The sequence below is a fragment of the Pelobates fuscus genome, chromosome 5 (genome assembly GCF_036172605.1).
Source record: "Pelobates fuscus isolate aPelFus1 chromosome 5, aPelFus1.pri, whole genome shotgun sequence".
NCBI classification, from domain to species: domain Eukaryota; kingdom Metazoa; phylum Chordata; class Amphibia; order Anura; family Pelobatidae; genus Pelobates; species Pelobates fuscus.
Genome location: NC_086321.1, coordinates 100,653,419 through 100,676,857, shown reverse-complemented (window position 1 = coordinate 100,676,857; position 23,439 = coordinate 100,653,419). Strand labels below are relative to the sequence as shown.

Sequence of the window (23,439 nt, the reverse complement as noted above, 5' to 3'; positions counted from 1 at the left end):
TATTCCCATCATCTTTCCAGCTCATTAACTGAATAGTCACATTAAATTCAATTTAACCTCCTGACTGCCCTTGACCCTAGGACTCAATAACTACAAATTATTGTCTACCCCAACTCTCCAACTAAATATACAACTAAATAGGACTAAGAATAAAACTAGTGTACATGGTCACATTTGCAAATAAAGATACGAGAATCTAAAAGTGTTTGTGTCTCAACATGTCTCTATTAATTATTGAAGTCATTAAATATCATTGGCGGAATAAATTATAGATTTTTTTGGAAATATGGAAAAAGACCATATCTCAATGATCTTACACAGAGATGCCTTCCATATCTACATATAAATCTGCATTTCTACTTTTGTAAATCCTGCACATTTATTTTAAGCATATTTTTCTGATAAAGTAGAAAAATAAAGTTTATCCTATTTCTGGCTACTAAGAATATCCAGCATTGGGATATCAGGAGAGGCCGTTTAACAGACTGGTCACATCTGACCTGAGCTGCATTTTGAACCACAAATATCAGCTCTTGATCCAGTTTTCCTATAGATATGTTAGCTAAGACAATTGCCCAGCTAATGGATGCACAATGGACAAAATATCCTGCATGCATATGCCAAAGGATGGATCGCAAAATAAAGGGACCAAAATGCTGGCAATGAAAGCCTTATGTTCCCTGTCCTCAGAAGGTAGCATTGAGGATGTATTGGAGTTTGGTCAAACTTCAAATACATCTGTTACTGAAGTTGCTATGGTGGAACACAATATTCCTTCCACCAGAAAGATATACAAGAACTCTTGGAGGATATTCATGAATTAACTTCAACTGACCTTGACAATATGAAGGAAGAATTCTATACTCAAACAGGCTGTAAAATGCTGCAGAAAATTGAATGGATGATTCCTACCTTCCGATGTTACTATGAGGAAAATTAATGTTGCAATTTGTCCATTACCAACTTCATACTCTGAGCTGACCACAAGACAACAGAAGAAGAAAGTAAAATACAGTATATAAAATATTAACAGAGCATACGATATTAGCCTTAAAATCCTAGAATTATATCAAAAGTACATCCTTTGTGTACTGCAAGAAATTAGGTAAATAAATTATTCCTGCTGCTACAGTGTTTTATGAGATTCACTCTATCATGTTTTTTCTCTGGTATCTCAGACTTCTGTTTTGTAATATTTCTTTCAAATTGTTTTATCTTTATTTTAAAACACAAACCATTCTGGGTAATAAAGTTATATATAGTATGCCTGTGAAAGTAGATAGGAAAATAAACCTTTGGAGACAGTTTACAAGAGATATACCGTCCTCTAACAACAGCAGAAACAAACAAAGGAAAAGGATAGAATACTCAATGTTGCCATTTCTATTCCTAATAATAAATAGTCACTTAATAAAGTTGCATTGTTTCTTTGCTATTTGCTTTTATTTTTTATTATTATTATTTCATATTAGTAACAGATAATGATTGCAAGAGGGTACTCTCAGAAATGTATGGTTATATCTGTTCTGATCCCAGAATTTACGTGGGTTGTCTTCTAGATAATTAAGACATTAATCTACTGACAATTATTTCACTGGAAACATTATAGTTTGAAGTATAAGGACTATATTTAAACAACCTCTGATAAGCAACATAGAATCTCAGTGTGTGAAATAGTTTCTCTGCCCATTTAATTTGCCACCAAAATGGCCGAGATTACAAATTAAGCCTTCTATCCATTTGCAAAAAAATTTCACACATGCAAAGTTTCATTGCATGCCCATATGAGAAGAATAACTGAGCAAAAAAATAAAAATATTCACAGGGCCGTAACAGCTGGTAAAAATAGCTGAAGGGTTCGAATCAATCATTCATCAATCATCATCAATCATCATGATTTCCTGTAGAGAAAAATGGGCGTTGTTAGAGATTAACTTTTTTAAGTAGCATTAGCTGGGAAGTGTAGGAAGAGGGTTTGAATCAACCACTAAGTTCTTCCCATAGAGAGTAATGGGAGTTGCTAATGACCAGCTGTTTAAGTAGCACTAACTGGTAAAAGCAGCAGCTAACATGCCATTTATTTTCTATGGTAGGAATTAAGAGACTGATTACAACCCTCTCTCTACGTTAACTGCATAGCGTGGCTTACCTTTAGGGTTGAACTGTTGGAAAGTGGTTTAATCCGCAAAAGGAAAGATGGAGCCAAGTGACTCCAGACTCCATAACAACTTTATTGAGAGGAAGTTATCATTGAAGCTGATGTCAGCTGCAAGTGTCCCTTTAACCCCTTAAGGACACATGACGTGTGACATGTCATGATTCCCTTTTATTCCAGAAGTTTGGTCCTTAAGGGGTTAAGGTGAAACAATATGCAATATTTATGAACCAATCATATGATACAAAAGGTTGCTGCCAAGTACTTCACTGTACATTAAAGCTTAGATCTGAATCATTTCCTCTACAGTAGTCAATCCTTGCTGGGTTTTTGTTCTCAATATTTTCATTTAAAATGTATGCAGGACATATATTCCTATTACCCGAAAATAAAAAGGACACGGATTGCCTATACACATAAACAACCTGATGAGCTGGAAAGACTGGGAAATTTTCTCTACATAAAACTGGCAGACTTTAGCTTTCTTCAGTTCATTTCAGCCAACAATTTTTATTAGAGAAGAGTCTGGGAGATTACATTGCTTCAGCGAAGATCAAGCAACATAATTCCAGGCAAGAAAAAAAGATTAGTTATGATGCATTGCAACAGTGAAATCGGAACAAATGTGAGGATTATGTTGATCTGATAGTGAAGGAAGGCAAAATGTATTGCTTGATTCCACTAAGCCGATTTTAGTGAATGTTTTTAACTCCTTATGTAGTGTTATGGAAATATTAATGCCTAGCCCATATTGGAATAAACACAAAAATTAAAATTAAAATCATCAGGAGGGTCGATCATGGATTTATGACAAAAGAACCACAAGTATTTTTAGCTACAGAATAATCATAAGAAGCTGTGTTTTCAATAGCACTTTTTATGTAGCACTTGAAGCACCGCTGTGACTTGCAAGGTCTTCGCATTTTTGAAAAACTTCCTTAAGGTGATATACCCCATAAAATGATAGCACGGACGTTAAATAAGAAAAAAAGATATACTTCCTTAGAGCTCGAATTGGTGCCACTGTCTAATAGTTCAACTCCATCTTTGTCTCCTGGCAGGTGAAGAATATGCGAAAGTACAAAATGAGAATCTTGGAAAGATAGTCCATGCAGAATGAAATGGCATAGACATCTGTTGTGCATCATTCTAAATGATCACTGCTGAGGCCCTTTTACTTTCATGGATTACCATTAATAGGTTCTCTAAGTACTAAAATGGATTGTGGTAATGCATGAATAATTGATGCACAGGCAGAGTAAGTCTTTATTATTATTATTATTATTATTGCCATTTATATATTGCGCCAACAGATTCCGTAGCGCTTTACAATATTTTGAGAGGGGGGGATGTAACAATAAATAGGACAATTACAGGAAAACTTACAGGAACAATAGGTTGAAGAGGACCCTGCTCAATCGAGCTTACATTCTATAAGAGGTGGGGTGTAAAACACATTAGGACAGGAATTTGCAATCAAATAAGGTGGGCTGCCCTTTAGGAGAGGGCAAGAGACAGGTATGTGAGGTAGGGGTTAGTCTTGGAGGCCATAAGCTTTCCTAAAGAGATGGGTTTTAAGGCACTTCTTAAAAGATGCAAGACTAGGGGAGAGTCTGATGGCGGTAGGCAGGCTATTCCATAGGAAGGGAGCCGCCCGCGAGAAGTCCTGCAAGCGCGAGTTGGCCGTACGGGTGCGGATAACGGACAGGAGGTGGTCACGGGCAGAGCGGAGAGACCGAGAAGGGACATACCTATGGATCTGTGAGGAGATATAAGAGGGGCTAGAGTTGTTCAGTGCTTTATAGGTGTGAGTTAGTACCTTGAATTTACTCCTATAGCATACAGGAAGCCAATGTAGGACTGGCAGAGGGGTGAGGTGTGAGAGAAACCACTAGAGAGGAAAATCAGTCTAGCAGCAGCGTTCATTACGGACTTTAGGGGTGCAGTACGGCTTTTGGGAAGACCAATCAGGAGAGGGTTACAATAATCCATGCAGGAAATTACTAGAGCATGGACAAGCTCCTTGGTAGTATCTGGTGCCAGAAAGGGGTGGATGCGAGCTATGTTTTTAAGATGGAATCTACAGGATTTGGCAACATGCTGGATGTGAGGCTTAAAGGTGAGACCAGAGTCAAGTATGACACCAAGACAGCGCACTTGCAAGGATGGACTGATGTTGGTACCACAAACTTGAAGGGAGAGCGAAAGAGGAGGATCAGTATTAGGAGGAGGAAAGACAAGGAGCTCGGTTTTTGAGAGATTGAGTTTCAGAAAGCTCGGTCATATACCTTGACTTTTGTCTTTAATGTCTTATCACAGCATTAAAGGCAAAAATCAAGGTATATGACCGAAATGGAAAAAAGGCAGTAAAAAGAGATCACATTTTAAAGTTTATAGACAGCCTAAAGCAACTAAAAGAAGAAATAATGATTAAATAATATTTTTTTTGTGAAGTCCTGGTTATCAGTTTACAAAAAGGTTGGAAACTAGTGTGATTTTTAAACTGATATTCGGCATAAATAAGTTGTTCGTAATAATAATTTATTGTGAAAATTGTATTGAATTAAAATGCATAATAAGTATGTATTATATATTTTAGATATATATTTTAAAAACAGTAGAAGGCAAATAGCAAATGTACAGGTTTCAAGATCCCTTTAAACTAGGGAGTCACGAATAACCTCCCAACACTTTCACTTAATTTTCAGGTTAATGATAAAAACTCATATAGTGTATAGTCCGCTATGATGTGGATATATTTTTGATTGAGAAGAGGTTCAAATACCCTGACCCCTTACATATCTGATTACCAAAACTCTAAATAGCCTCAGTAAGTGCCTTACCATACTGATTACCATCCCTGTGGAACTAGTATTTGTCATTTCCCAAGGGTAAATTGCTAGGTGCACCAATCTCACCAACCTGGCTTGAATTAAAAAGAAAAAGAAATCACAACCTGGACATTGTTGCTACTTCGTATATGTGGTGTGGCGTTCGTATCTTCCCTAAACGCTATATGAACCAAAAAAAATATTGAAATGTGAATTGAAATACTCTAAAATTCATGAATATCAACTGACATTAATGAATTCTAATCTTCTGTGTATGGTAAATAAGTAGGACAATACCCTGGGTCCATAAATGGGGTTGTACACAGGTACAGAAACTAAAAGAAGAGCTTTATACTGGGTTTTTAGGGAAAGAGATTAACTTTCCCTGCCTGAGTCATTTAAAAAGTAAAAAGAAAAAAAGGACCAAACATACTGGGAGAACAAAATATAAGAAACATTAAATAAACAGGCTCTGAGGAGTTGCACATTACAAATACGAACACAAAACATGGCCAGGGAGCAAAAGAACGCAGGGACAAGAGCTCTCCTGAGCAGTGAAAAAAACTTTATAGGCACTTACGTAAAAGGCACAATATGTAGCAACACAGGGGGAGACAAATTTAAAAAAATATTAATAAAAGTGGCCCTGTATACATAAACTTCTAAAGTTGCCTCTATCCAACTGCTGTTGAAGATAAAAAAAAAAAAGTCTGACGTTTACATGATGAGTAGGTCTTCTTTAAGAGACTTTCTTTTCCTTTTAACCATTAACCATTAACCATTTCTGTATATGCTACCATGGTTGGCCTGGACAACTAAAGTAGGGTTTTTCATCAGTAGTCTTTTTGCAGTGCAAAACAACAAAACATCTCCATAGAACACAAAACAAGCATCATAAACAAGGTGAATGTGTTAAACTAGCAACAGATTATATTCCATACTCTGATTATCATAAAATAAAACATATTAGAGATAAACAGAATCAAAAAACATTTCTGTGCAAAGAAAAATAAAAGAATTATACTGAGGAATACATACCTGTTTAAAGGACTACTCTGGGAACAACAACAATCTCAAGACACACTTTTTACTTAGGCTTCTGAACTGGGAGCCTTGTGATGGGCTGAGAGCATCGGCTGGTGCTTTTAGCCAATCAGTGCAGCTAATTAGTGTTGCTTTCATCAGTGAGCCTTGTCCTTTAGAGGAAATGGTTGGGCAGAGCAATCAGTCACTGTCTTACAGACTTTGGGGTTAAACAGTTCATTAAGATTTAACCTCTTCAGGTAAGATGGTGCATGGCATTTACTTGCACCATTATAACTTAATTATGATTACGTTGTTATGGTGTTTGGAGTGTTCCCTTTGTGCAAGGTTTGTATAAAAAATATTGAAATCAACTTTTCTCTTTCCTAGAAGTGCTCTTATTCAGCTCCTACATCACAGGTATATGAAAGAGTAATAGTAAGCAAAAACAATGTGGATCACTGCATTCTATTTTAAAGCATTTATATAACTAAACAGTAAGCCGAAAACCAACTTACTAAATTTAGACCAAAGTATCAAGAGGATTTGTTACTTGACAACTTACCATGATTCCAATTCACAAGTTTGAACAAACTGCCAAGCTTCTCACTCCCCTTTAAAAAGTGTAAAAAAAAGCTTCTAAACAGTCCATCTCAGCCGAGGGATCCATCAGTTGACTTCTTAACAAGCCAACCATCTGAATTAAATTCTGTTTCTCTCCACCAGAATATAGTCGTGGAGTTATCCACCACCAGGGACTAAACTCTAGAGGAAATTATGGGAGATTATTGTGTATTTGGGAAATAATGGAGTATTATAATAAAACCTGCAACATTTTCAGGGCACCTTTTAGTAAATCTTCAAAAATAGGGTTAGTTATTTATTTTAACCATTATCATTCTTACTAGTTATCTAAATATAATAATTATCTATTCTATGAATTAAAGTGGACCACACACCTGTTCAGAAATTAATATTTTTATTATACTATATAGTAGTAAAGTTTGTTTGAAGTGCATGAATAAAAAGTTAGTGAAATTTCTGGAGAAACAATCTATATAGCAATGATAGGTGCATTCACTGTGCATCTGAAAGAAAAAGAAGAGTTCTCACTCTATTTGGCCTAAAACTTTGAGTTCAGGTTTCCAAGATTCTGACATCAGAATCCAGACAACACTGATTAGTAGTACCATAGGGCTTTACAATAAAAGCTAAAATATTGACCATATGATGGCAAAAAAAGTCTTTTTTTGGTTAACTTATTGACTTCTAGCTACTTTCTGATGACGTTGGAGGTGCAGTGGATGAGGACCTTCTCCTTCTTGAAACAGATCGTGATCGCTCAGCACTGTATGCAACATGCTTGTCATAATTTTGTAGATGAACTTCAACCAAGTCCCTTTGTTGCTGGCTGATTGTCTGACTAATCAGTCCAGGGAGAGCTTGAATGCTACCAATTAATGTCTCTAGCTTTGTTTCTAAGACAACAATCCTCTTCTCAAAGTCTTCGCTTCTTTCATTTAAATCTGAGATCATGTCATACATGATGTTTTGTGTCTACAAGGAAAAGAAAAAACAGACATCAACGACTGTATTGTAAATGTTGATTTTGTCACAACACGCAGTCTGGGAAATTAGATACAATCTGAAAGAATACATAGAGGAATAGGAAGAATTCCTCCCTCAAGAAAAAACTGTCTGCTGGAGATAAGAGACGGACAGGTTGATGTAAAAACTGAGATGGGAAAAAATACAGAGATTGACAGACAGATAAATATGAAAAATGGTTAGCCACTTTCTGTTTACTATTACTTCGATTAACTTGAAAAGTTGTTTTACAAAATGAAGAACAGCAATTCAGTGGTATGAACATATACATTACAATTGTATTTATAGAGTGCCAATATACAATGTATTAATATATAATTGACAACCAGATCAAGTTTATCACAATTATAAATATATACATCATGTTTATACAGTACGGTACATACAGACTTCTAATCAAAAGATCAAACAAAGAATAAATTAATGTACAAAAGGATGCCCCATATGTGTCAAATAAAAAAATGAATGCACCAGAGATGTTTAGTGTCCCGCACCTCCCAAACAACCTTCAGACCTTTAACTTTTTTCTGATATAAGCACCGCAGTTCAGGGCTTAGCTTTTTGGCTCTGCGCAATCAATAGATGCTTTTAGTCAATGAGCTAGCTCTGCACTGCTGAGCTTAGCTCAGGAAACCAACGGAGGATCCTAAGCAGGAGCTCCTGGCTCTCAAAAGATAGCAATGGAGGCAACAGGTTGCACCTAGCTGTCAACAAGTATGGTTGACAACCGGTTTGGCTACTTACACTGAGGCATGCCAGGGCACTCCTGGCACCATAATTATCTTACCACGCTGTAGTAGATATTGTGCTTGGAGTGTTCTTCGCATTGTTTTGTCTATGTCTTGGAAATATCAAGTCAATGTGCAGTCTTTGGTAAAAAATATGTAACATACCTGTCAACAGATCAATCATAGCAAATCATGTATTGCGCTATGAATCCTGTTTTTTTTCCAGATTGTGCTATTCTTGTAGTTAGAATACTGTAATCTACTTTGACCCAGTGTGGTTAACCAACTGAATCACACATTTGACTCAATTATGTTATTACAAGTCTCTTGAGTCAAAATGTCAAGGATTAACGTAGAAAACCTTTTTGATTCCATATAATGCCACACTAGTTAATAAATGGATTAAAGAGACAACTGCAATAAAAATAATTGAGCTGGACTCTTGTCACGAAAGATCAGAAAATGTAATGTAAAATGATTAGAGCCAAGATAAATTACATGATAATCATATCAAAAATGTTGATCTGCTTGATGGTCTTAATAATAATTGTGGCATACATTTTGTACTCATTGCCTATTCTCGGTGTTGTCACTCAAGAAAATATTATACATAAAATAAAATGGCAAAGAGCATACATGCATGTTAACCAAATATCTTTGTAAGAATGCTGAATCTCTCTGTTTCAGACTTATAATTTTAATATTTTATTTAGTTTTTATTAATATATTTTTATAAAACATTACAGTAATGACAAGGTAACACATAAACAAACACGGAAACATGGGAAAGAAATAAAATATGATTTAAGATATTTTTTATTTCATTTCTTTCCCGTGTTTCTGTATTTCTTTGTGTTACCTTTATTATTTTTTATTTTAGCCATAGCTTTAGTAATTTGTTATTTCACAGATTGGTTCCACTATGCCTACAGCTACATGGTACTCTATAAACAAAGCCCAAGTATGCTTCATTTCCTTCAAACCCCCTTAGTAAGGTATGACATTGTTTTATGTTCACTGCTGTAAACTGCATCTTAGTGCTAAATAAATGTGTTGTTTCACCTTAGACACACATCTGTATCTTAACCCTCTAATCCATTTACTGTGAACATTTGTAATCTAGTATACCCTACTACTTTACAACCTTGGCATGTAATTGCATCTATGTAGTGGCCTCAAATCTGACATTATGTCTTCCTTGTTTATGCATGCCCTTTATTGTTCTAGGTATGCTTTGAACATGGGTCAGCCAGGGGAATCCTATTGCATTTACCTCCTTAGTTCTATAGTTCTATAGTATGCTGGTGTTATGTTTAAAATTTTAAGATTTTGGCTATGTACACTTAGGTGTCGCATCATTTATCTCACGTATGCAATCAGCTATATGGACAGAGGCAGGTTCACAACCAACTATGAATGGGAGCTAGATAATATAAAAAGTAAAATATAAAAAGTAAAATCGTTTTTTTTGTAATTAGTTCCTTAGTTATGCATTATATGCATAACACTTACTGGGAATAATATGTCTAAACCTTAAATGTTAAATGCGTATAAAACACTGAGTGACATAGGAAAGGTAGAAAAACAGAAAATATTGAATACGGTCAAAGAAAATACTGTAAAAGTATCACCATATAACAGATTGTTTTTGTATTGCATATATGAGAACCCGTATAATGTTACTGTTTTCTTTTAAAAAGAATGGGATATTTTCAGAAAATATCTATGCTGTCATTTGGAGAACTATACAAAAATTGCTACACAGCAAACTATCTCAAATGTAACCCATTGGTGAACTTTCAAATCAATGAGCAGATACTGTTATGGAATGTATGAAAAGAAATCTGATTAAGTTTGAGCCTCAAGGGCATCCTAAATGTCTTTGGCTAGGTTCTTTGTCTCGTTCACTTGGTACAACATGATAGTTTCAGTTCTTGGAAGTGATGAGCTTATTTTGTGTATAATATCGCAGACGTATAAAAATGTTGCCTTTGTTTGCTATGATGTTTTATGGTAACTTTAAGGAGTACTTTACTATATTTACATTTTTTTATGGTCTGTACACATCAATATAATGCTGTACCTACCTTTGCCAAATCCACCAAAGTATTTGCTTGATCATTTAACTTCCTCTGCTCCATTTTAACACTCCGTAATCTATAATATCGATAAAAATATGAACATTAGATGTCGTTCTTCATGCTTTATTATTTCGCAATATGCATGCATATATCTTGCAAGAGCAAAACAAGATTGTTATGAGCAATGTCTCTGATAGTTTAATATCAATTTGTTATGTTTCTGTCAAATGGAAAGCATGCTTCTTCAAAACAGCAAAAAGGAAAGGAGAGAGCAAGATAATGTGATGTACTCTGAGAATAGATCTTTATTATTCTACTTCATAGAAAAAAAGGATTAGATACATCTACTCATGTGGAAAAATTAAAACCAAGAACATTCCTTTAGGCTTAGTATCACGACAAGCAGACTTCAGAAAACAATACAAGGATTCCTCTGTAATAACAAAAACATATCCATGTCCACATATGCCTACATGTCTTGATACTGGTTTTAAACCTGTTTAGTCTGAGATGGATTAGGTTAGAAGGTGTTGGTACCTGATGAAGAAATACAGTGATAAGTGAGAGTCTCGATTATATAAAATTACCTTTTATTTGACCAGCAGCTAAAGAACCACAAATATAAAATGTGGCAAGTTGGCAGTTTACTTACTATGATGGCAAAATCACATTGCCCAGTCAACACAAGTAAAATCGGGATCGCTTCTTCAAGTAGGTTAATTGCAAGCTGACAAATCAGAAGGCACTGATGTTAGCACTCTGAGATGCAAGCCTCACGTCTCTCAATACCTTTTACCATGTCTATTTACCAAGTCATCCTAGTGGGAGCAGTAGTTGTCACAAAGCAAAAAAATACCTCTGGTAAAAAATCAGTAAGTCAAGCCATTTTTGTATTACTTTAAACAGAGGACGTCATCTAACTAGGCTACACATCACTCTAATGTTAGGAATACATGTCTATACTTCTAACATGAGAGTGCTCCAATCCCTGACACTAGTATGTAGCCAGAGAGCACCTACTGATAGACTAACATCATCTAAAACATTTACCATGTAATTCATAATTATAGAGCCACAAGAAAAGCTCTTTTTAATTATTGAACAATAAAACAAGTTCATGAAATACGTCTTTACTATATCAAATTGTTTTATATGAGATCAGGAACTTTGATTTGAGGAAACAAATTCTCCCCTCTCAAATGTTTTATGCTTCCGGACTACCAATCCCATTATTTAACCTTTACCTGTCAAAGAGTCATATGAACCGAAAACTACACAACTTATTATTTATAAAAAATATTTATATTCTGTCATTTGTACCACATGGGCAGTGAATAATATGGCGAGGTTATATTGCAACTTGATAACAAGACTGTGGATTGTCACTGTCACTTTCCCACAATGAAAACCCCAGCTAATCTACACAAATGTTCTTATGGTCTCTTTACAATATCATTTGTCAATGAAAAATACTAGTGATATGTCTAATTGATGCAAATTGTAATACAGATAAATCTAAATCTGTCAGATATGAATTAGATTATACTCCTGTCAGGCAGAGCAAAGTTTCTGCTCAGCAACACATTGGCCATGGTTGCTTAACTTCTGTCTCCTGGTTTGTTTTCCTCTTTTTCACTAGTGAAGTATAAGCAACAAAGGTCATAAAATATTAAAGGGACACTATACTCACCAAAACTTTAGCTTAATGAAGCAGTTTTTGTGTATAGAACATGCCCGTGCAGCCTCACTGCTCAATTCTCTGCCATTTAGAAGTTAAATCACTTTGTTTATGAACCCTAGTCACGCCTCCCTGCATGTGACTTGCACAACCTTCCTAAACACTTCCTGTAAAGAGAGCCCTATTTAGTCTTTCTTTATTGCAAGTTCTGTTTAATTTAGATTTTCTTATCCCCTGTTATGATAATAGTTTGCTAGACCCTGCAAGAGCCTCCTGTATGTGATTAAAGTTTAATGTAGAGATTGAGATACAATTGTTTAAGGTAAATTACATCTGTTTGAAAGTGAAACCAGTTTTCTTTCATGCAGGCTCTGTCAATCATAGCCAGGGGAGGTGTGGCTAGGGCTGCATAAACAGAAACAAAGTGATTTAACTCCTAAATGGCAGTGAATTGAGCAGTGAAACCTGAGAAGCATGATCTACACACAAAAACTGCTCCATTAAGCTAAAGTTGTTTAGGTGACTATAGTGTTCCTTTAATATCTTTCACACCTAAGCAGGCAGTAACATTTATGATGCCATTATTTGGTGTACAGTAGCACTGCACTGTGTATGCGTACCAGTGCAGAATATTGACAATGTCACTATAAATCAGGGGTAAAAACTGCCATTTTAAAAATGCCTCGTTTCATACATTACCCTCTAATAAATATACAGAGCTTGCACTCTAGAATGCATTGTTGCTTCTTATTAACAGAGAACTAAAATGTAATATGTAGTTACATTTTCTATGCTATCTGCTGTGTTTTATAAAACCGCATCCTTTGTTTCATAGATCGTCCTTCTTCTGCCTTCAATTTAAGAGAACATATAAATTATGCAATACAGATCTTGCATTAATCAGTTAACTTCTATTGACAATTCCAAACTCAAGGTTCATATTAGTTTTTGGAATATTTTGATGCTTGACCTTATTCACGTCCAATTATTCTTTGTGTAAGCATTACACAACCAGAGATCCTGGCAAATTATATACATTTATTCAAAATTTAGCTGATTGGTCAAAAGAAAAGAAAATAACCAAAATCTCTCATTTTTTTTAATGTCTGAATTTCACTTATCACAGGTTAAGATTATGACTGTAAGTTCAGATTATATGACAGCAATCAGATCAGTAACTCTTATTTCGTTGAGAGGACAACAATACATTTTATGTTCTTGCAGTCCCTTCAAACGCTCAAGGAGTTATTGATTTCATTAGAAAAAATCCGTTCTTTTGCATGCAATTGGAAAAAAGTGTCCAAGATTTTAAACAACCGCTCATTCACTTTAACTTACTTCCGAGCTCTATTTTCATTTTGTTGAGAAAAAAAAAAGACAAAACAAAAGAAAATACTGTTGAAAAATATCCTGTAAAAAGGTATACACGTTATGGGAAAATAAAAATATGCAATAATTTATATTTTTCTCGGGATTCTGAGTGGACCGTTGAGTAATGTTAATCTCAGATTGCAAGTTTAGAAAGTGACTGTTTATATTTACAGAATGTTAGCATAGTGAACAAAGCATAGGTTTAACTTTGCATATGTAAAAGCAATTAATCATGTCAGAAATACTCATTGCATTTTCCTTTTCTAGGCCTTGAAGCAAGTTATGTAGTTGTACATACATGACGATATCAAGTCTTTCTGGCAAAACAGATTAACACAATGAAAATTACTGTGACTATTATTTAGGTCTCGGTGGCAAGTAAAAACGAGCCTCCAACAAACAAATGTACAGATGTCATTTGCAACATATGCGAGAACCCGATGTAGCAGAAATACTTCTTTATTAGTAATTATAAGGGATTTGCTATGAGTGAAAGGATTATGTCCATGAAACCTATTATTTGGCTAGGCAATAACATTGATTGGCACATTGAATTTGCTATAACATTTCCTAAGTTGCTCTTCTTAATCTATACACTGTTTATTTGAGCTAATAGTGTAATGACAACAAACGGAAGGGCAACATGTTCCAGTTTAGTAAGGTTAAGCAAGAAATATATTATAATGGTGTTGGCACATAAATATCGTATTCTCCTTACCTATCTTGCACATCAATGGCATGTGATTAAGACTAACTCCCAACATTTTAAATGGACAAAGAGGGACAATTTAATTTTAGAGATATGAGTAGGGGTGTAGCCAGGGGCAGGGCTAGCCTGAGAAATTCTGGGTGACTTACTAATAACAATTCATGCAACTGGCTGCATCTTTCCTGTGGAACTCCCTTCCCCTCTCCGTTAAACTTTCACCCAGTCTCCACTCCTTCAAAAAGGCTTTGAAAACTCCCTTCTTCAGGAAAGCGTATCAATTATCCCATTGTACAGCACTACGGAATTTACTGAAAATATATAAATAATAAAATAATAATACTAATTAAACTGTTAGCAGGTTTTCATTCACCTCCCCCCAAGACTCTTCTACTGCAACTAAAAGGCAACACAAAAAATTATCCAGGCACTCAAGGTGTTCAAGCCGCAGGCAATTTTAATGGAACAAAAAAAAGCAGCAGCATTTCGACCTGCTAAGAGGTCTTAACATAGAAACATAGAATGTGACGGCAGATAAGAACCATTCGTCCCATCTAGTCTGCCCAATTTTCTAAATACGTTCATTAGTCTCTGGCCTTATCTTATAGTTAGGATAGCCTTATGCCTATCCCACGCATGCTTAAACTCCTTTACTGTGTCTTCACCTCTTGACAGACCTCTTAGCAGGTCGAAACGTTGCTGCTTCTTTTGTTCCATTAACACTGCCTGCGGCTTGAACACCTTCAGTGCCTGAAGAATTTCTTGTGTTGCTTTATCGTTGTGGGATTGCTGGTCCTGATCCAGAGCACCGGTTGGCTACAGGGATTGAGTGCTGCTCCTATCATGACTTTTCCTCTCTTGCAACTGTCAAAAATAACCTACTAAGCCCTCGGTGAATACTTTTCTAGCATCCTTCTTCGTTACCCCTACGTATACCTTTTGTGTCACTATACCCCACTCCCTGTAGCATGTAAGCTCATTGAGCAGGGCCTTCCACCCCTTTGTTCCTGTGAGTCCAACTCGTCTGGTTACGTCTGTTAATCCACCTATTGTACAGCACTATGGAATTTGCTGACGCTATATAAATAATAAAATAATAATAATAGTAATGCAACTGAAATGTAATTTAAAACAAAAACAATGTATCTTATTTACACAGTAATTGTGTTATTGCTGTGGAGCTCGCATATGTACACTGAGACACACTATCAATGCAGAGCTCCTAGAAAAGAGGATAGAAGAGAGGGACAGAGAGATATGGGCCCAAAGTAGTGACTGTCCCTCTTAAATTGGGACACCTGGGAGGTATGCAATTCTCACTTATCAGGTGTGCTTTTTTTCTGCATCTGGAATAATACAAACAAATCAAGAGATATTTTTGTCTGATACAATTTAGGTGCAGTATTGCTTCCAGATTGTCTGGAGTGTCCCCTTAATGTGTTTGTGGACAATTATTTGTGATAGTATATAGAGCAATTACATTGATTTACTAGTGGCCTGTGATGGGTACATTCTTAGATATGAAGCCACTTTTATATATTGTAATGTATTTCACAGACATGGGAAGTTATTTACCCCCTAATAGGAAGGTCAAATGAGGCAGAAATAAATAAATACATTCAGGGTTGAGACATTTCAGCTCAGGTTCACGTGTGGCCAAAATCTAACTAGTTACAAATAATGAGGGATAAGATAAGAACCTCTGTAAAAGGTAAATTATATTATTATAATATTATGATTATATTTTGCATTATAGTATTCCTTTAAGAGGAATGATATATATATATATATATAGCACCAATTCTTGTATAAACCCCATTTGTAAACTAAAATATAAATAAGAAAAACAATAAAAGTACAAAATATTGATGTAAGGACTTGATCTAATATTTTTAGATAAGCTTTTAAAATATTTTTTTCAAACTATTTAAATATCAAAATGTATATCATCTATAAAAATCATCACATCAAGACATATAAAAATATTAACACATTTATAAAATATTAAATGACTTTAATAGTTTATCCAAAAATGTTAAAGCATTTGTTAAGTGCATCCAAAAAGATTAAATCGAAGCCTAGATCGAAGTATGTGCAACAGATATTACGATATAAATACATATATTTTATTTGATGTACTGCACTTTTGACAGTAAACATATAATGTAGAAATTATTTCGACACTGTATTATTATATTATTATATATTGCATTATTATTATTATAGTGCATATCATTTTCACCACTACTTATTGCATATAATGAAATATTTATATAAAATAACCATAATAAGAATAATGATAAAAATAAGTATTTTGGATTCATTAGATGCCTTGTTAAATTATTCATTTATGAAGATTAAATTGGTATATAAAAAAATATGAAAAAAAATAATAGAAAGATATAAAAGTCAGTTAGTTTCCAAATATAAATTGATCAATTCTACAGTTCTTACACCTGGAATGTTAGGACCCATTCATGCAGTGTATTATTTTAAAAATGCATATGCTTAAAGTACAAAAAGTTATATATTCATATTAAGTTAAATCTAAAGTCTGTTTCTCTATTATAACGACAACACAGTATGGAGAGATCATGTAATTAAATACGTATAACTAGGTGCTTATACTCCAAAGCACTCCCTCAAGTGAACAAACAAATTCCAATATATCAAAAAATAGATTGCATGCTAGATTTGCTCCTAAGAGATACACATAAATGCTTTATTAAACCACAATAGGTATAACAAACAAGAAGCAAAAAAAAAATCAATCAAGCAAAGAATTAAAGTGACAACACTAAGGCAAACAAATGAAACAATGGCAATTACCACAACTTACACAAGCCTATTCTGGCAGAAACACGAACCCCTAATACCCCCAACGTTTCAGCACCTCCCGGCTGCCTTTCTCAAGGGTGTGAAACACTTTAATTCTTTGCTTGATTGATTTTTGGCTTCTTGTTTGTTATATCTGATGTGGTTTAATAAAGCATATATGTGCATCTCTTAGGAGCAAATCTAGTGTGCAGTCTCTTTTTTGACATATCTGTTTCTCTATTAAACATCTTTAAGATCCCTTCTGATTTATGTTTTAATAAAGAGATCAATTTATTCTGTGGATTAATCAGGATGCTCTTTATTTGCAAAATAAAAAAGCCACAAGACACATTAGACATGGCCAAGACTGTCTCACAATCAGAGTTCATCTCCTGAAATCTTTTAATAAGTTGTGTTTTGAAGATTTGGAACTTCCTAAATTTAATCTTGAGCTGCCTGTAGATTTGACCAACATGTTAAAGGCCACACGAACAGTTCAAAAGACTATGAAAGTAAAACAGATTTTGGTGAAAGGAGAATATATTGATATAATGTGCATGAGGAGTCTAATTGTGTCAAATTATAGCCACACTTCTAGGTCCCTAAAGTATTAATTGATGATGTTGTATCATTTAGATCAAAGCATTTAATCAGATTGCTCCAAGCAATGATGTTATTCAAGTTTCTTATTCCTAGAGAAAGCTAACTTGACAGCTAATATTAACGTTAACTTGGGGTCAAGAAGTAGGATTAGTTTAACAGCTAAAATCTATATACATTTCAGAAACTTCACAAAATATCGGCTTGATGCGTGAGGTACCTAAGACACTTATTCTTAGATTCAAGAAGCAGAAGATTCTGATGTACACTACCAGGAATTTGTTGCTATTAGCATAACATTTATCAGAAAAATGGGATACATAACTAGCACATAAACATTTGACAGAGCAGCAATATTTTGCATAGACTGCTGTTCTGACAAACATTAAAATGTCAATTATGTAAATTTACACAATGTTTAGTATTTAATATATTCGTTCATTCATTATAGAAACACTTGGGAATGAAAAGCTTTCAACGTTATGCAGTATCTCTTATCTCGACTATTTCAAACAGTGTCAGATGAATACTACTAGAATTGGGGGGTATGGAACACAATTTCTCACCCATACAATAGATGTGAAAAAAGTTATAAAAATGGTCAAATACCCTGATTGTAGGTATTTTTAAGGAGCTGATGGCATTATTATCAGTACAGATGACTAAAGAATGCAAAAAAAATGCCTGCCTTTCAGCAGAATTCCCACATATAGTAAATACAGGTAAATCATATATTTCTAGAATAAAGGTACTTTAAAAGTTTTATAGCAATCTCTGCAATGTCTATTTAATTCCAAGAGAACTCATTCACTCCTACTCCCTCTCTGACTGTAGGAATGGTATTCTCCTTAAAACCTTCATTACTATGTAAGGAGGGGAGTGAGGTTGTCATTTATAGCCCATCTACAGACATTCAAGGACCACTATAATCATCCAGGCCACTTCATTAAAAAAAAGAAAAAAAGAAAAAAAGAAAAAAAGAAAAGTGGTCTGGCTGCAGTGGACCTGGTGTTGTCTGTGTTTGAGATTTAGCAATGTTTACATTATAGGTTTAAACACACCTCTAGTGCCTGTGCCGGTGACAGTTACTAGATGCTGCATCCGCAGTCAAAACAGAGTCTGACTTGGTTCTTGACTGGTCATGCATGCACAGTAAGTCCCCAAAGCTATTATTCTAAAAGAATTTGATTGGACATTCAGCCTGATGCAGTGGTTTATCCTGGTTTTGTGCTGCCCTAGGCAGGACAAAACTCAGGCGCCAACCCCCCCCACTCCCCTGAACGCGCCACCCCCACCAAACCTTTCCCCGCCCCGCATTCTAAATACACACACACACACACTCACTGATAGATACGCATACACTAGCTATCAGAAACACACACTCGCTAACAGAAACACACACACACTAACAGACACACTCACACTCAGTAACAGACAAACACACTCACTAACAGACACACACTAACAGACACACTCACTCACTAGCAGACACAAACTAGCAGACACACACACTCACTAACATACACACACACTCACAGGCAAACACACACACTGACACACACACACACACTCACTAACAGAAACACACTAACAGACACACACTAACAGACACACACACTAACAGACACACACACACTAACAGACACACACACTAACAGACACACACACACACTAACAGACACACACACACACACTGACACACACACTCACACTCACTAACAGACACACACACACACACACACACACACACTCACAGACACACACACACTCACACTAACAGACACACACACACACACACACACTCACACTCAATAACAGACACACACACTCACACTCACTAACAGACACACACACTCACACTCACTAACAGACACACACACTCACACTCACTCACATTAACACTTTTTTTACTTTAACCCCACCAGCCTCCTTACATTTGGGAATGCTGGGGGGGGGGGGTCATCTTTCTCCCTGGTGGTCCAGTGGCTGCTGGGCGGTCGGGCGGCGCTGGTGGGCGGCTGGCGAGGGAGCACTTCCTCTGAGCTGTCTGCTCAGCTCCCTCGCGCGCCGCACAGTGAGGCTGGGAGGCGGAGCCGGAATATGACGGCTCCAAGCCTCACTGTGCGGTGCGCGAGGGAGCTGAGCAGACAGCTCAGAGGAAGTGCTCCCTCGCCAGCTGCCCACCAGCGCCGCCCGACCGCCCAGCAGCCCAGCATGTCTGTTAGCCGCGAGGCTAGCAAGACATTTGCCTTGGGCATTTGGGGGCGGCTTTATTTGCCGCCCCCTGGAAAATGCCGCCCAAATGCCTTGTTTGCCTCGCGGCTAATATGCCCCTGGCCTGATGACCATAGCAAAGGTGGATGAGCCTACTCAGAAGAAGCTGTCTTGGTGCTGGTTTGCAGGTAAATAAAGAGTTAATTTAACTTCATTAAAAAGCAGGGGAGAGGTCTAAATTCCAAACAGTCTAACCTCAGAGGGTAACAATTACAATTTGCATCCCCCCGATTGAATGCACAATTGGTAGAATGGGTTTCTTTCTAGCAGAAAATGTTGTTTCTCTACAACTGATAATCACTCCTGAGTATAAATGTAGGTAAGTGAAGCTTTGTGGACTAAATTTTGTTCTGTAAAGCAGATGAAAATTAAACAACAACAAAAAAAGGAATAAGAGACTATACACAGTTTTGGCAAAGAAAGGGTTAAATAATATATTGTATATCACTATGGTTTTAATGAAATGTTATACATTTATTCACACTAGTTCGGACAATTATAAAAACAAGATCATTTATAATAATAAGTCAAATCATAGCTCTTGATTTTGAAATTATAAGAGAATCTTTCCCTCAAGAGCTAAATGGCAATTTTAAGTAATAAGAAAGAGAGGAATAGTTGTGTGGATTTCTGAAGATTTAGACGAAAGGGATGCTATAAATCAGTGGTGCACATTTATAACATGGAGACAATCATTGGTTTTCACTGTTAAAAAAAATAAAACAGTTTAAAATATTCTTTCGAGTCTGGCTGAATGTTGTTAATGAAAAAATATAGAACTCATTGGTTTTCATGAAATCTCACATCAGATAAAAATGTTTCTATAACTCAGTGTGTGAGCTCATACCGCTATTGCCCCATAAATTAAATAACAGTGAAACGCACGCTGTGGTGGACATTAAAGATAATTAGAAACTGTAAATTATTATTTTCATTTATAGAGGGGCGGCATATACTGCAACACTTTACTATAATACATTAGGAGTGTAATACAAGGGTTGACATAAAATGTAATATGAACAGAGACAAGATATTTAGAGAGACCTTCTCAAATGAGCTCACAGGGAGGAAAGAGGAGCTCACAAAAGGAGAGGATGATTGATCCCACTGTACAGCTCTACGGAATTTGCTGGCACTATATAAATAATAAAATAATAATAGTAATAATAATATAAAGCCTGTGCTTAGTTAATCATGTGAAAGTTGTAAATGGAGGCAATTTAGAGGGAAGGAGAGTACAAGTTCACTGAACTGTAAAAGCAAAGATTATGTGTGGGGGATAGGAGCACTGCTATGATAAGAGAAACTAGCTACAAAGTCAGTAGGCTTTCCTAAAGAGGTGTATTTGCTGTGATTTCTTAAAGGACTGGGAGCTTGGAAAAAAATGTAATCGGACAGGATAGAGCACTCCTCAGAAATGGTGTGCACTTGAGAAGTCCTGAAGACAAGAATTAGCAGAGGTGGATTGAACAAAGGACAAGAGAAAGTCATTGGTTGAGCGAAGGGAATGGGAATGGATACATTTGTGGATTAGGGAGGAAATGTAACAGTTCTTAAGGCTTTGCATATTAATATCAGTAGTTTAAACTGGATCTGGAAGGATATTGGAAGGCAGGGCAAAGACCGGGAGTTGGGTAAGACGAGCAGTGTTTGAGGTGGATAAGTCTGGCAGCAGCTTTCATTACAGATAGAAGTTGGCCTATGTAAGTGTGTAGAAGGCCAGTGAGTAGCGAGTTGCAATAATCAAGGCATGGAATGATGAGCCTATAAACCTGAGCCTTATCACCACACAATAGCAACTACTTCTGCCTTAATAAATCCCCCATTGTGTTTAGTTGCGTGAATGCAAACAATGCTCAAATATAGTTAAAATATATCCAAGGTGGTAAGATTTGCATGTTTATAGCAATAATAAAATAACAACAAACAAACAGTCTTTAGCAGTATCTGGTTTTATTTGCAATTTGTATACATTGATTTGTCAATTATTAACAATGAGCAAAAATAAACGGCAAATATTTGTACATATAAAATGTATATAAAATGTTTTGTACTACAGTGGTACAGTCCAAAAAAGGTCACTAACCTTTCCTCAGTAACAACATTATTTACACTAAAAAGTTCATAATGTATATTGATACAATATACAACATACAGTGCATTAAATTTTATACCAACTTAAAAGTGAACCTGTTATAACAGATATCGGTTGGTGGTTTTCTAACTGCACATTTTTGCAATTTGATTGTAAAATGTATAGTGATTAGATTTATAAAATTCTCATACACTGAATACTCAAAAACTGCTTTTTTTGTTTTTTTTCTAATACTTTTATATACTTACATTGACACACATTGACTTTAAAGGGTCAGTCTAGGCTCCATAATCAATACAGCACACAGTGCCTAGCAATAATGCAAGAGGCAACTAAACTGTGGGTTCCAGCAGACCCCTGTCAGTCTCAAAATGTTCAAAACTGGTATGAGATCTTACTTAAGGACAGCAACTATGGTTATGGTTCCTAGGCTGATCCTTTAACACACACACTAGCTAATTTACCACTTATAAGTTAAAATACATACTACATATTTATGAATTTACATCAAACACTGTGGTAAAACTTGAGTGTGTGTGTGTTGCAGGTGAAAAAGACTTGGTGATTGTAACAATTTTTATGATATGTGTGTATTTTTATAGGGTACCTTTGCACTTGTAAAATAAGTTTCAGCAAGAATGTTGCAGTCAAAGAGAGATGATGGCTAGTATAGACAAGCATATGATGGCCAAAACTGGCCTAGGTCCACAGAATATGTGTAGAACAAACAGGGAAAAGATATGAGCTCTCAATCAGTCCATTATCAAGAGTTTATGTCTGTGTTACTGAGTCACATGTGAAGCTGGTACACTCTAATTCTACATACAAAAAAGGCATGTTTAAAGGTGACTGTCAAAGTCATGAGAACTCGTATCTCTTTATTAAGTGCAATCCTTCTTTACCGGAATTAAAGTTAATAATAAGTATTATGTGAGTGCCTATTATTGACCTGTAAAACCTTAAAAAATTCAAAACCACACAAAGACATTTGCATTTAAGGTAGGTAAGAAGTCCAAGCATACATATGCGAACAGACGGGGTCCATCAGTTAACATTCGAGAGAAGACACGTCTGCAGAACTTCACTACTAATAAGATAGACACTGACTGTAGTCTTCAACAAGGCTTCATCAAACCTGCATGAAAGAACAGTCTATTTATATATCAGGAAGATCAATTTAAGACTGATTTTTTTTTTTTTTTTTTTTTAAATATTCATCACCAGTACTCTAATATTAGCTACATAGGTTTTAACACCAAGTTACAAATTGAAGTGATTTGAAAACCAAATTGTAACATTTAGGAAACAGCTGGAATTTTTTTTTTTTTTAAATGTGAAAACATTTTTCAACTAAGCTATTGATGCAGCTCGGCTATTATAGCATATATTGTGCAATTCGGTTTTTAATGCATTCCAATTCAGTGTTTAGTGAATAGGCTTCTTAGTGTCTCATTATTTTTCGCAACCCATGT

The 23,439-nt window shown here is 35.6% G+C and overlaps 1 protein-coding gene across 2 annotated transcripts in view; it reads right to left on the bottom strand.

Moving 5' to 3' along the window:
* Positions 1-6,971: 6,971 nt before the first annotated feature.
* KCNN2 (potassium calcium-activated channel subfamily N member 2) overlaps positions 6,972-23,439 on the bottom strand; it is a 195,447-nt gene continuing 178,979 nt past the window's right edge. Inside the window, exons 7-8 of one of the 2 annotated variants that reach the window (XM_063456928.1) lie at positions 10,433-10,502; positions 6,972-7,566 (exon numbers count right to left, since the gene is read on the bottom strand). In XM_063456928.1, the coding sequence (XP_063312998.1) occupies positions 7,279-7,566; positions 10,433-10,502 (358 nt within the window). In that variant the 3' untranslated portion in view covers positions 6,972-7,278. Of the gene's footprint in view, positions 7,567-10,432; positions 10,503-22,381; positions 23,103-23,439 lie in introns of those variants that run through there. The other variant, XM_063456929.1, reaches the window with a different exon arrangement.